Here is a 14,864-nt window from a genome sequence, read left to right as displayed (position 1 = left end):
TATCTGAAAAAAGTATATATGTAAAGAGTTAAGATAGTCGAGGTATAGGTATATATGATTAGGACTATATGGTCATTTATAACTCACTTATAAATTATAATTTATAAATAATATTGTCTATATTCTGACATATCCTTTTTTCTTATCTTTTAAAGTCTTGTAAGGCTATTATTTTTTTCTTTAATGGGGAAAAATTTTTGTGCTCCTTTGTGTATCTTTTTGTAGCCAGCAGTGTCAGACCTATGTCAGCCTGTCAGCATTGTGATAGGGGAATGACTAGGTCACACACATGACAATGATTTGGATGCTTTTGGCCAAATACAATTTTTAAAAGTAGCAATTCAAAAAACAGTTGTACTGACCATGTGTATGCGTGGTACTCTGCATATTAAACTTTTATTAAGAAAATTGTAGAGTCACAGGTCTCTACTTTATATGTCTGTAAATCAGAGGATTAAGCCATCGATGCATTTATCAGTTGCAACTACAGACATAAATCATGCTAAATAACAGTCATTCCTAAAGGATATCGAGTATGCCCAATACCTATATGCGGTGCATATTTCAGTACAGCAGTACCTAGATATGAGAATACGTAAGCCATGCTCCAGTTACAAAGCGTTTTGTGAAGTGTGAGCACCTCTTGGGACAACCGCCCACAGTTCCAGGTGGTGGCATGCAGAGATGAGTTCTAGGACACTCCCACAGTGAATTCCAGGGAAAAGTGTGTCTCTTAGTTTAATTTTCATTGCAGAGGAACAAATTATTGAACCAAAAGCAAGCAGCACCAGTTAACTAACCTGAATTTGAAGAACCTTCATACTTTACCCAGAGGAGTTTGTGGCTGACTGGGTTAGGGATAACAGCCATGAAATCTCTAGTCAACCAATTATTAAAAAAAAATAATCAAGGAGAGTTTGGAAAATTCAGCTTCATCTGAATATCTGTTTGCAGGCAAAGAGTTACTATTATCTTATTCTACAAGTTTGAAGGAAGCAGCATCAGTGTATCATTACCAGTCTGTTGGTGCTTCATGGCTCTTCATCTTTTCATGCACAGCTGTTTGGAAGGCTGGTAGTGAGATAAGTATCTCTTACTATAGGATAAATAAATGTTAATCTATCTTAGATCAATTAGCTTCTTAATGGCCACATCTTTTTCCTCAACCTGTTTCAAACTAGGCAAATAGCCACAGAATTCACAGAAATTATTACAATATTTCATCTTAATTAACACTTTTAGTGTTTCAACAGGTATTAAACACTGCCTTAGCGTAAGCTCAGTGTGCAACATATTTTCTCTGTATTAAGTAGTCCTTTACTCATGAAAGATCACATTGAAAGCTGTAGTACTGATCAGGAGGTCATGACAGTGGACTGCAATAGCTGCAGAAGAAACTGACTGTAGCCACTGGGAATGAAAATCTGTGCTGCTTCTTCATACTGTGAGAAGATAAACCAATTCCTTCACCTCTGCTGTGATCTTAGTGCCAACATTTTAAATTAGCTGCCAGTATTACAAAAATTATACTGTCCTAAGTTACTCCTCTGATATTACTGTCTCCCATATATTTCATTTTAATTTTGACCTTGATTATACCACTGCAAAGCCTGTATGGTTTGCATTGAATTCCATGAGCTTTTGTGTGAGCATAAAAGTAGCAAAATGTTTTGCTTACTCAAGGCTTTCAGCTTCAAACCCTTTGGAAATAATACGTTCCTTTAGGTTTTGCAAAGCGCTGTATACATCTTCAGTAATTACATAGGTCATGGACCTATGTAATTATGTAAGTAATACGTGGACAGTAAACCTTTGCAAACCTTCACTCAAATTAGCAACCTAGAATTAGATATTTCTAGATGATGTCTATGCTAGAAAAATTCCTAATAAAGAAAAAAATCTTTAATGTAAATAAATTTTCTTTATGTTCAGATATCTACAGTACAAGCGTAGTGTGATACTGCAGACACTGCCAGCTGAGATCACAAGGTACCTGTTTAAAGGCTGGGTTTGTACTCAGACTAAAGTATGGAGTTTGAGATACCCATCAGATCACAGATTGTCTTTTATTTTATGCATTTATCTCCACAGTGTTTCCGAGTTGAGCTGATGGTTAAGTGCTACAGATAATAAGTCTCTTCATTCTTATTATTTGTATTAAAAAGTTTTTGAGATTTCCAGAGATGGTCATTTAGGTCCATCTGACCTTGTGCTGAAACTGGATTGTTTTGTCCGTTCACCAGAGCTGCTGTTCTCAGAGGCAAAATTTTCCTGATAATAGTTGGTTGATTTTTTAAGGCTGTTGTTGAGTCTTTCCTGGTTTTTCCCATTTCTTTAGTTTAATTTCCTTTAATGTTTTAGTTGTATACAAACTGAGAAATATTTTTTATTTTATTTAGAAAGTTTGATATCCTTTAAGGCCTTCTCACTTTCTCCTTCTGTTCCCAAGTACAAGGACGTACGTTCTCACAAGGCCAACAAACTCCACTTTGTGTTACAGATGGGAGGTTCCCGCTCTGTCTGGTTTGGTGACAGAGGAGACTCTTCTACATCATGTCATTAACACCAGTATTCAGCCCAAGTGCAGCAGCGGGGATAACCCGGGTTATCCCGGTGACTGTGCCGCTAGCACAGGCACTGTCAGTCGTGTCTTTCATTTCTTGCCCTGTCCGTTTTGCGTTCTTGCTGTTGCAGCAGGAGCCATTGCAGAGCGGCATTTGTGTTGGAGTGCAGGCAGCCGAGATGAAAAGTGCAGGAGTTGCATAATGTACAAACTGAGCTCTGCCTTTCTCAGGGACATAAATCATTTACTCAAGTGTTTTACAGATGTTAAGCCTGTCATTTGCAGCAAATATCCACCCAGGAGATGCTTGCTCGTATCACCCATTTTGTATAAAACACTTAGTTAGACCTCACAGGCAGTTACTCCGACACTTTCCTTCACAGTAAATAAGGGTAATGCTGTTCACCTGCTTTATGGCACAAGAACATTAACTCTTCATCCTTGTCAGTATTTAACATTAAAATATAAATAATACTTATTTTTATATACATGCAAAATGTCAAATATTAAAGAAAAGGGAGACTGGCTACACATCATGGTTGATATTTTAATATTCAGAAAAGGCAAAAGTACCAGGTTGGTTATTGCTGAATGAATTATATGGGAAAACTCAGCTGTGGAACTGGAAGACTGCCAGAAAGGACAACAAAAGATATCTTTGAGATTTTATTTGGTTTTGGTTTTTTTTTTCCATATTAAACTTCAAAATCAAAAGACTTCAAAGTCTTGAAAATATTTTAGTGTTAAAATTTTTGCAAACACACTTACCTTGCATTGTTTCAAATACATAATCTGATACCTGTCTGTTAGATGTTTTAAAGTGGGTTGTAAGAACTTAAGAGGGTTATAAGAACTTTTTAAGAGATACACACATACAAAAAAAAAAATCCCCTTTATTTGAAAGTTACAAAGACAAAACAATTTTGTTGTCCTCTTCAAAAATTCTGGTTGCCCTTTGCTATTCAGGATGGCTGCCACCTGTCTGGCCTTTTCCCATCAGGATTCTGCTAAAATGATGAACTCTGCAGCATGTACAGAAATTGTTCTCAAGCCTATGTTAACAGTCCTGATAATATATTTTTTAGGTTTCCTCTACGCTCAGAACAGTACCAAACGCAGCATTAAAGAGCGACTTATGAAGCTCTTGCCCTGCTCGGCTGCCAAAACGACATCTCCTGTTACTCAAAGCAAGTTTTATTTTTAATTTGATTTTGTTTTTAGGTTTGCATGCATGAAAAGTTATACTTTCATTAACTGCTCATTTGAAACACAAGGTATCTACTGAAGTAATCGTATGCTTTATTGAGGTTTAAAATCAAGTCATGAACAGATTTGTGGGCTGGGAACAGATTTGTCTGTGAAGAGCAAGATGGCAAGATACCAGTGCCAGGGTCTGCCATGTAGGAGCTGCTGGGTTGGCACTTATGCTCTGCAAGCTAGCTGAGAAATGATTCACTGGTTAAAATAAATAACTGCTCTTAATTCATTTGAAAAGTGGTATCTTTATGTGTACATGTGTGCACGTGTCTGTGTGTACTTGCTATCCAGTACACAGCATAGTAGCAGCAGTACTGGTCTGGGAGGAAAGACTTGGCTCTGCAGGTTTTGACTATGTGACTTCAAACTATTTAGGGAACAACACCTAAAGTATAGAATCATAGGATCATAGAATAGTTTGGGTTGGAAGGGACCTTTAAAGGTCACCTAGTCCAACCCCCCTGCAACGAGCAGGGACATCTTCAACTAGATCAGATTGCTCAGCGCCCGATACAACCTGACCTTGAATGTTTCCAGGGATGGGGCATCTACCACCTCTCTGGGCAAAATGTTTCACCACCCTCATTGTAAAAAATTGCTTCCTTCAATCTAGTCTGAATCTACCATCTTTTAGTTTAAAACCATTACCCCTTGTCCTATTCCAACAGGTCCTGCTAAAATGTTTGTCCCCATCTTTCTTATAAGCCCCCTTCAGGTACTGAAAGGCCACAATACGGTCTCCCCAGAGATGTGTCTGAAATGAAAATAAAACTGAGATAGAAAAATAGTATGTGAATGTAGAAATAAAGGAAAAACACACTGACACTACCTTTATTCTCTTGATATGCTGTGAGGAAATAAAATCCCTCTGGGTAGCTAACAGATAAAAATAGGGGGAGGGAGGGAGGGGGGGAGGGAGAGAGAGAAATTCATACATAGATACCTACATACATATATATACATACACCTAGACAGAGAAAAATTCTAGTAATAACACTAACGTCTTCCTATATAAATTGGCTACTGTAGCTGATTTTAAAATATCCCTGTAGACCTAATCCAGGCTAGATTAATTTTGTTTATTTCTAGGCACTAATCTGAACACTTAAAATTACAAACTGAGTGGTCCCCATGCTTCCTGTGTACTCTTCTGGTAAAGCATATCAATCAATCTAAGGTAAAAAAAATACTTCCAAGAGCACTTCCTTGTGTCCAGTGTTTATGGGACAACATGACGCAACTTGGCTATAAACAGAGGCCCCAGTTAAGTGTCTGGACTTCAGTGGTATGGATCTAGGCTTTCTTTTTGCTACCCCACTTCACCATTTTTTATATGGTCCTCTATAGAGAAGACTGCAGTGCTTGCTTTCCTTTCTAACTGTTTGAGATCTCAAAGATGAAAAGCACTAAAGATGTGGATTCCCAGTGGCTTTTTCATGGTGGCTTCAGCTGATGTGCTTTACGTGAAAATAGGGTAGCTTAAAAAGGTCAGTTACTGTCATGACACCTGCTAGTATTTGTTATGTAGAAGTTGCTTTCAGCAATGTCGCCTGAGTGGTACAGCCTTAGACTATAAAAGGAATCACAGAATCATGGAATCACAGAATGGTTTGGGTTGAAAGGGACCATTAAAGATCATCTAGTCCAACCCCCTGCAACAAGCAGGGACATCTTCAACTAGATCAGGTTGCTCAAAGCCCCATCTAACCTGACCTTGCACACTTCCAATGATAGGGCATAGAATAGAAAAAGGAAACAGAATAGAAAAAATAGAAGGTTTGATCTGTTTGTTTGAAGTTGGTTGGAGAGCAACACATCCTTATTCCTTGCACCTTTCTATGCAAGATTTTTTTCTGCACAGGTAACAAAAAATATTTGGAGTTGGTCTTCATAACCTTGAAAGTGCAAAAGTTGTATTTTCTTGTTGAAAGTGTTTTATAAACCAGAAGAGAAGTCAAAATAAAACTTGCATTAAATATTTCATATTTGAGAATCAAGCAGTAAATAAAGATGCATTCAGCATTTTTCTCTGTACTCTCATCAATAATGAAATGCTATATTAAGTGATAATGTTATATTAAACAAAAATATGAAACTATATAAGAGTATCATCATAGACATTCATTGTTATCATCACATTTTGACATAATGTGCTGTTTGATTTCTGATGGCATGAAAGAAGCAACATTGTAATGTACTAGGAATGAAGCCAGCACTACCTACAATAGCAAGCACATAATGTGAATTCCTTAGAAATTTTAAGGGGAATATTTTTAAAATAGGTAATTTGTTGAAGTTTACATAGACTGAATTTGCACTTCTGCCCTGAACTTCTATCACTATGTGCAGAGAAAGGTTACTTGAATAAATAAAAACTTATTTCAGCATTCCCGTTCAACAAAGCATGTCAAAGAATGCTTTTTTAATCTGTGTGCTTTAGCCCAGTAAACCTAAACTTAAATCCATTCTTCCTTAGCTGAATTTTTAAATGCATGTGCTAGAGATAGGACGAGACTCAGGAATGGTTTTGGAAAATAAAAACGTTTGTGCATGTAGTTATTAAGTAGATAGTGGAGATATAATTTAGGGTTTGTACAGGCAAATGCATGTGCACAATTTTTACAGATATGAACTGAGCCATGCTTCTTCAGCTGCCATTATTTGAAGAGTATGTCTGCTTTTTGCACTGCTTTTACCATTTTGTTCTTTAATGAACAATGAAAGTTTCAAAGCATAACTCCTGTGGGAAACACATTAAAAACTGTCTTTACTATTTAGCTGGAAGAAAACTACTTATTAATGAAATCAGTAAGAATATTTTGTATAATATAATAATAAGCGAATGTGAACTTGTTTCTGTTTTTTAATTGACATGTGTTAGCCTTTTATGGAAAAAAAAAAAAAGAACCCTTAACTTTCTTAGGCTGAAGAAGCTAGAGAACTGAAATAACTAATTTTTCATTTATGACAAAGAAATAATAAATGTTTAGAAATAGTTATATTTTCACACATTTTTAAAAGTATTTTTTTTTCCAGCCTGGATGATGGTAACCATAAATGTGAAGAAAAAAATTAAAAACCTGCAAGTGACTCATGAATGCTATAGTATTTTAATCAGCATAGTTGGCACATTGTATGGAAGTTTATGGTAATCTTGTTTTTGGATTATTTATATCTATAAGAAACTACAGAAATAGAGTGTGAGTAGACTGTTATACTGAAACTTTTCATTAAATGAAAGACAACACCACACTTCAGTCTTCTATATTCTCATGGAATCATTAAAACACAAGAAAAATGTTTATTACCAAGGCTATACCAAACATTGTGCCCAGCGTCACATTGTCTGACCTTTATCTCTATCCTCACATTTATTATGTGTATTCATTTAGCTTCTAGAACAGCTTGTAGATGTCTCTCTAGGTAGCCAGATGTTTCACAAATGGATGCCTAGAGAGCTCATTTCCAGTTAAGTCCCTTTCTGTCTAAACAATAGCCCATTTAAATCCCATATAACTCCTGGCATATAAAACACAAGTGACTTTTCAACAATATCTATTCTCAGGTTGACTCTTTTGTCAATTTAGGATAATCACCTAGTGTTGACTTGCAATTGACAAAAAAATATTCAGTTGCATATCCACAGCATGACATTGTTATAGGGACTTTAGCAACTATATAAAGAATATAAAAGATAAATCTCTTAAAACATGATGGAAAGGCTTTAAAAACCTTGCAAAATAAACCCTAGATGATCTTATGCAGAATTAAAATGGGACTCAAGAAGTTTGCTACACCTCCCTAGATTAGGAAGACAGCTTCTTAAACCTGGACCAGCTTTATTCCTATTGCAAGACTACCCCTTCACACCTCAGCATGTCAGAAACAAATCTTTCCTAAGAAGAGAACTGAAAGGTTCTCATAAGCCTGTGAGTTTACATACTGCCCCTTTCAAACTATTATCAAACAACATCATCATAATGTCAGTGTAAAGTTGTGTCAGTTTTTTTGTCAATAGCCTGTAGATTGGAAGTTTTCACAAAGATGGTAGTGGTCTGTGAGTCATCTCTGATAACCTATAAAAACACGTGAAAGAGAAACACGTTATAGCTCATCTGCAAGCCAGCACACAATGGGCATGCTGAAATAAGACTATGGGTGACACTGAAATCATCTTCTGAGATGAGTGCCAACAGCAACATCTCTTTGACAGAAGAAAAGACAAGGTCCTACAATTTTGTCAAGATTTATTCAAATAGTTTATGTATTTTCATTATATCTATTTAAAGGTTGTTTGTTTTTTGTTTAGCTGAACTATACCTCCTTACGCCAGATTTCTCCCAAGCAGCTGAAAGTTATTATTACTACATTGCAGCAGAACAAAAATATGTGAAGATGTAAGCATAATATGGCTTTAATGGAGTCTTCTAATATTGTGCTCTTATGAAAATTGAACCTAATAAAATTTTATTTTAAGAATGTAGATCCCACACTGGTGAAATAAAATATATATCTTCAGCATTACAGAAGTGACAATTATGCAGGTTTATTTTCTCTCAAGTTACATTTCTATAGCTGGTATAAATCTTAAGCCAGAACAAGGCAGTGGTTTGATTAGTCTGGAGTACTACATAAGCTGTGTTTAATGCTGGTAATACTTAAAAACAGATGCACACATCATATTTTTTATCAGATATATGGCTGGCACCCCATATAAAAAATACAGACTGTAAGTTTCTTTAGCTATTTTATTGAATTTTCACATTTAAAACTCTACCTGGAAAAAAATGCATTGCTATATTGCATTCTTTTAGGGCTGGACTCAGCTGTAAGCCTTGAATGTGTATACCCACATTCTTATTCACCTGATTATGAGGTCACTAAAATACTCATGTTCCCCACTTAGGCTGCTCACCATGAATAATCATGTTGCCCTGAAGGAATTGTTATATGTTACTCAAAGTAAGGTGTACTGTTAAATATGCAACATCGATCTCATACTTTCCAAAGCACAACTTCACGGTAAAAGGAGAACACTAAGAATCCCAGTCTGATACAGTGGATTCGCATCCAGTAACTAACCAGGGAAAAATTCCAGTATTCTGGAGTCACTGAAGTTGTACAAAATTATTTTCTTTGCTCGGAGAGTCGTAGAAAAAGAAAAGTCATTCTGAATGTGTCATGCATGCCCTTGCAGATTGTTGGCTTTCTAATTTATTGCTATTTGTACTGATGTGATAATATCCAGACTGCTGGATCATCACTGCTCTTCCATGTTCTGTGCAGCCACTGAAGCAGACATATACCCTTTCCCTGTGAGTTCAAAATGAACATGCCATTTGTCTTTAAAGCTGCAGAAGCTGTTCTTTAAAAGAATGTCATTTAACTTTCTTTTTTTCTGCAAGGGTTAGATATTCCAACATCCTATATTTCTTGTTGAGCTTTGCTTCTCTGTCTCTTGTATTCTGCAGACACTGTAGAAGATGAAATGGAAATGGCCACAGTGCGACACAGACCTGAGGCTCTTGAACTTCTGGAAGCACAGAGTAAATTCACAAAGAAGGAACTTCAGATCTTATATAGAGGTTTCAAGAACGTAAGCAATTCCTTTTTAAATTTACCATGCATTTACAGGATAGGACACCACAATCTGTGGTATAAGAATAACTGGCAGTGAAGCTCATGGGATTCGGTAGCTAAATCCTGCATGTCTGGTCAGGTGAGGAAACAACCACTCTGCAAGAATTCGCCTGTTGAACGACCAAAAGATGCAGACAAATTAGAAAGCATCCAGAAGAGAATAATTATAACTTAGTACAGTGGGTCTTCGTTCAAGTACAGATTGAAAATTGCGTTGGAGTTGTTTGTCTAAAGATGAAATAATGAGAGAGGACATAAATCCTGAAAAATTTGGTCAGTGAGAAGAAAGATTGTGATTTTTGTGTTCAGAATAACTATCAGAAGAAGTAAGTGGCACAAATTGCACTAGAGGAATTTTTCATTAGGTGGACAGCAGTAGGTGACTTCTTCAGTCCTTCCTAGCTCCCCAAGTATATAAACTTGTCAGATCCCTTTACTGGCAGTCATTATTTGTGATTTTTTTTTCGCTGTTATATGTGCTCTGTTGGCAGGTCCAATGTTTTCAGCTGGTGGGGATTCCCACTGAGGACCCCAGTGCATGAGTGCAGTCCACCTCCTTTTCCAGTGCGTGCTTGGTATTATATGCCATTAACTTTGGATAGAAAATACTTGATAATAAAAGAACTTGAACAATAGCCATTGCTTGCAAATCATGAGTAATGTTAATCTATATACACATTGTGAGTACTGCAACTATGCAGGTACTAAGTCTACTGCTGAGCTGGAGGTCAAGACAAATTTAACTACATTTATCACCTTTTATTTAGTTTTTCTTTCACCCTTACAAAAGGCCCGCCTTGTCGCCCTTGGCGTTTACCACTCAAGTGAAATTGTATAACAAAGTATAATAATGCTAAAAGCACAGTGAAACTCAACTGTGGAATCAGAGACAATATTTTCAATAACTTGTACAAAAAGACGTCTTACAGAATTCTTAAATATCATATATTTTGTCATAAAACCCAGCCATGCAAACAGATGTTTTAAAACTACATTTTTATTGAAAGCCTACAATGCAAGTAAAATACAGAGTCACTTAATGTATCCTGTCTATATGTCATCCTCAGTTCCAGAAGGTGTATAATGTTGGCACATTAGTGATTAACAGTGATTGCTCTTAAAAGCTTTTCATTTCCTCAGGGTACCAGAGAACATTCCCCTGCTAATGACAGTATTCCCTAAGTATTGCAAATCATGAACTAACATCCCTAATTATCTAAGGTAAAAAGGTACACACTATAGTGGATAAAATAAGCCTTCTGTCTGTTTCTCTAAGAATAGTTCTTTTTAGAGTCTCGGGATTAAGGACCATGATAATTCTGCATAAAGTGAGGTATGGAAAAAGAGAACAGGTTATAAGGAAGTCTTTTAACTGATTATTGGTTTACCACTTTTTGAAAAGATGAATTCCAGCTCTTCATATGCTTTTGTGTTCCAAGATGCAAGTTCTACTTACATCAAAGGAATGTCAGTGCTAATACATAGTAATAAATCTTTATTCAGGTGTTTCATTTCCTTATCAACACATGATAATTCAAGACATGTGTGTATAAATATCTTTGACTATTTAGAGCTAATGAGCATGAACTTCAGGGTTTTTTGTCTTTAATATAATTGCAAAAGCATCACTTTCAAAAATGCTGTAAAGCATGCCTAGGGCTGGTGACTATTATAAAAATAAATCAATATAAAGCAGTAGTCTTTAGCCCAAGGATTCAACTTCAGAAATGAAGGGTTTCAAAACTTTCAGTTGGGTTAGTGGTTTTTTTTGTCTTATATTTATCAGTTTCTACTGCAAAACGCTCTACAGCTCTATGAGAAGCTTGCCTATGTGCATTAGTCCATCTTTCCTGTCACATGTCTAGCTTTGACCAAATACAGTTTTGATTGGCTTTGGTGGGTACTGATACAGGATGACATTAAAGTGCCTCCCATGCTCTGCACTTAGATGGTCTCCTCCTGACAGTGCTCAGTCATCCACTTTTGCGTGCCACAGGGCCCCTCCCTTCTCACTCCCCTTCTTTCTCATCCAGCTTAACACTATCTTGCCAATTTCTCCACCCGTGTGCTTCATGTGTGTGCTTCATGCACCGATATATACTGGGGGCCACCCACCTGGAAAACAGCTTTGTCCTGGTGGACACCAGGTTGAACATGAGCCAGCAATGTGCCCTGCGACAAAGAAGGCAAATCCTGGGCTGCATTAGGCAAAACATTGCCAGCAAGCAGGTCAAGGGAGGTGATTCTTCCCCTCTACTCAGTACTGGTGAGGCCACACCTGGAGTGCTGTGTCCTGTTCCAGACTCCCCAGTACAGGAGAGACATGGGCATACTGGAGAGAGTCCAAAGAACAGTCACAAAGATGACTAAAGGGACTGGACTGTCTGTCCTATGACAAAAGGCTGAGAGAGCTGGAACTGATCTGCGTGGAGAAGAGAAGGCTCAGGGGGGATCTCAACAACGATCAATGTGTTCGTTATCATGTATATCAATACCTGAAGAGAGGGTGTAAAGAAGACTGAGCCAGGCTCTTTATAGTGGTGCCCAGGGACAGGACAAGAGGCAGTGGGCACAGGCTGAAACACAAGGGGTTCCTTCTCAACATCAGGAAATACTGTTTCACTGTGAGGGTGACCAAGCACTGGCACAGGTTGACCAAGGAGGTTGTGGAGTGTCCCTCCTTGGAGGAAGTCAAAAGCTGTCTGGACATGGTCCTGGGCAACCTGCTCTAGGTGGCCCTGCTATATCAGGGCTGTAGGACCAGATGACTTCCAGAAGTCCCTGCTAACCTCAGCCATTCTGGGATTCTGTGATATTGCGTTTAATCGTTCCACTAGGAAGGAAACGTCACTGAAAATATTTAATGAAACTCAGAGGCATACATCTTTAACATGACACCACCTGGAGTACTTCGTCCAGCTCTGGAACCCTCAGCACAGGAGACATGGATCTGTTGGAGCAGGTCCAGAGGAGGGCCACAAAAATGATCAGAGGGCTGGAGCACCTTTCCTGTGAGGACAGGCTGAGAGAGTTGGGATTGTTCAGCCTGGAGAAAAGAAGCTTCCAGGGAGACCTTATTTGTGGCCTTTCAGTACCTAAAGGGGGCTTATAAGACAGATGGAGACAAACTTTTTAGCAGAGCCTCTTATGATGGGACAAGGTGTAATGGCTTTAAACTAAAACAGGTGAGACTTAGACTAGATTGAAGGAAGAAAATTTTAAACACTGGTTGCCCAGAGAGGTGGTAGATGCCCTATGCCCAGAAACATTCAAGGTCAGGTTGGATGGGGCTCTGAGCACCCTGATCTAGTTGAAGATGTCCCTGCTTGTTGCAGGGGGCTTGGACTAGATGACCTTTAAAGGTCCTTTCCAACCCAAACTACTCTATGAAAACTTGTGCAGATCCTACCTCCGGGCTTTATTCTTTTCACCTGATGTTTGCTTGTCTTACTATCTCTTCAACAATTTAACTGTATAAAGCAAGATATGTGAAAGCATGAATTTAAGTTGCATTATGCCTGCTGACATTATGCTCCTGTTAGACTAAATTTAGACTGTCCCACAGCACAATAGCGTCAGCCTTGCACTGTGCACGGGCAGGAGCTCAAAAGAGCTGTAGTGCAGACTGTTGTCCTACGGGCAATGGAGCTAGTCTCAGCTGGCATAGTCACTACGTGTGCTCCGGTTAATTCAAAAGAATGATGTCCATTTGTATCACCAATGAACTCCAGAATAACTATTGCTATTTGATCACATGATATTTGGAATCAACATGCAGTAAGTAAGCTAGTTCAGCCATATCAGTTAAAGTAGTTACTGCTTGCTAGTCTAGGAGTGAGTGTTGGTTTCAGGTAGCATTTTCCCATCTATAAATCCACAGATTGCCTAACACTTTACAGAAGGAACAGACAGCAACTCTATTCTTATACAGAGCCTAAAAAAAAGGCAGATTTTCAATAGTTAAACTGTAATACTACCAGATGATAACGTATTTGTAGTAGCGCAAATATTAATAAGCTTAATGAACACAAAACTCTAAGCTTTGGAAAGGACAAAACTCCTTACTTACTATGGCGATACTAAATATAAGTTCAAAACTGATATTTCTTTCTGAAGAACTTGTCTATCTCTATATTATAATAATGCTTAAGGTGTGTCAGGAAGTAATGAATAAGCAAAGCGGAATTTTTTTCTATATATTTTCAACAGCCCTTCTACTAGGCACATTTTTCCCTCTGTCTTTATGCAAGCGTGACAGGAAGAAATAGGTCCCAGGCACGATAAAGAAAAAACAATTGATGAAGCAGAAGAAAAGCAGTACTCAGATGCTTTACCTCAGCATCCTATTTTCAAGAGTGGCCAGATAAGGGAAAGAATATAAGAATAAAGTTAATTTAGAGTGATAATTTCCCTAACATCCTGTTCTGTCACCTTGCACTCTGCTACTGAAATACTTCCTGTGCTGTAAATTATAGCTGCATCTTTGTATTTTGTATACTTTAACCAAAGTTTCTTCCATAAACTGTTATAATTAGTTTTTGAACCTACCAGGGTATTTTGACATCTACAGCATACTGTGGGAAATTAGCTCCATACCTAATTATGCCTTCTGTGACAAACAATTCATTTCTGTGTCAAACTTGCTGCATTTTGTTTTAATAAGATATCTATAGTATTTCTGCTATGAGAAAATGAGAAACCATTACCATTACTTCTCCAAGACCTTCACTGTTTTACACGCCACTAACACATTTCCTACTCAGTCCCTTCTTTTCCTAACCAAAAAGTTTTTGTCTAGATAATCTCTCTCCAGCTGGCTGATTTCCCTGAATCCTGTCTAGTTCTAGAATGTCTGTTCTGAGACAGGGATGACCAGAACTTCTCACAGTTTACGTCCTGTTATTTATTATTTATGACTTCAAATTACACATAGTTCTGACTGACTTCAGACAAGAAAGCAGCAAGTACTGTATTTCTGTAGTGTTGGTGACTACAAAGTTTAATTTATTTTTGTGGCTTTTAATTATACAAAAATAAAAAGATAAACCTTTAAAGATATTTTCATCAATTTGATTTTCCGGTGTAGGTGAGTTACACGCCAAATCCAGCAAAATGTAATTCAAGCAGAAGGAGCATAGGGTCTCAGATAGCATCTCTGTGTGTATGTACATATCTGAAAGTTTCCAGAGAGTCTCAGATCACACTGTGGTATAGCTGATGCTCTAGGAACCAAGAAGTAGAGGATAACTGCAGGAAAGGCCCCAAAAGTCTTGAAATGCCTATCTTGGCAGTGGCTGTTTTTGTAGTAGTCAAGGTCAACATTTAAAATACAAGAGGAGATACAATAAAGCAAACATAAGGAGGTGGCATAAGCACCTTCAGATGACCTAACAACTGTTACAAG

At 37.6% G+C, this 14,864-nt stretch overlaps 1 protein-coding gene across 7 annotated transcripts in view; it reads left to right on the top strand.

The window, feature by feature from the left end:
- The window catches only part of KCNIP4 (Kv channel interacting protein 4), a 345,478-nt gene that overhangs the window by 283,426 nt on the left and 47,188 nt on the right, over nucleotides 1-14,864 (top strand). For 4 of the 7 annotated variants that reach the window (XM_009887639.1, XM_009887638.1, XM_009887637.1 and 1 more), the window contains one exon: nucleotides 9,292-9,416. In XM_009887639.1, the coding sequence (XP_009885941.1) occupies nucleotides 9,292-9,416 (125 nt within the window). Of the gene's footprint in view, nucleotides 1-3,656; nucleotides 3,751-9,291; nucleotides 9,417-14,864 lie in introns of those variants that run through there. The other 3 variants (XM_009887642.1, XM_009887644.1, XM_009887643.1) reach the window with 3 other exon arrangements.

Source organism: Charadrius vociferus, unplaced genomic scaffold (genome assembly GCF_000708025.1).
Source record: "Charadrius vociferus isolate BGI_N301 unplaced genomic scaffold, ASM70802v2 scaffold306, whole genome shotgun sequence".
NCBI lineage: Eukaryota > Metazoa > Chordata > Aves > Charadriiformes > Charadriidae > Charadrius > Charadrius vociferus.
Note: the sequence above shows the minus strand (reverse complement) of the source record. Positions and strands in the feature narration are given on the sequence as shown.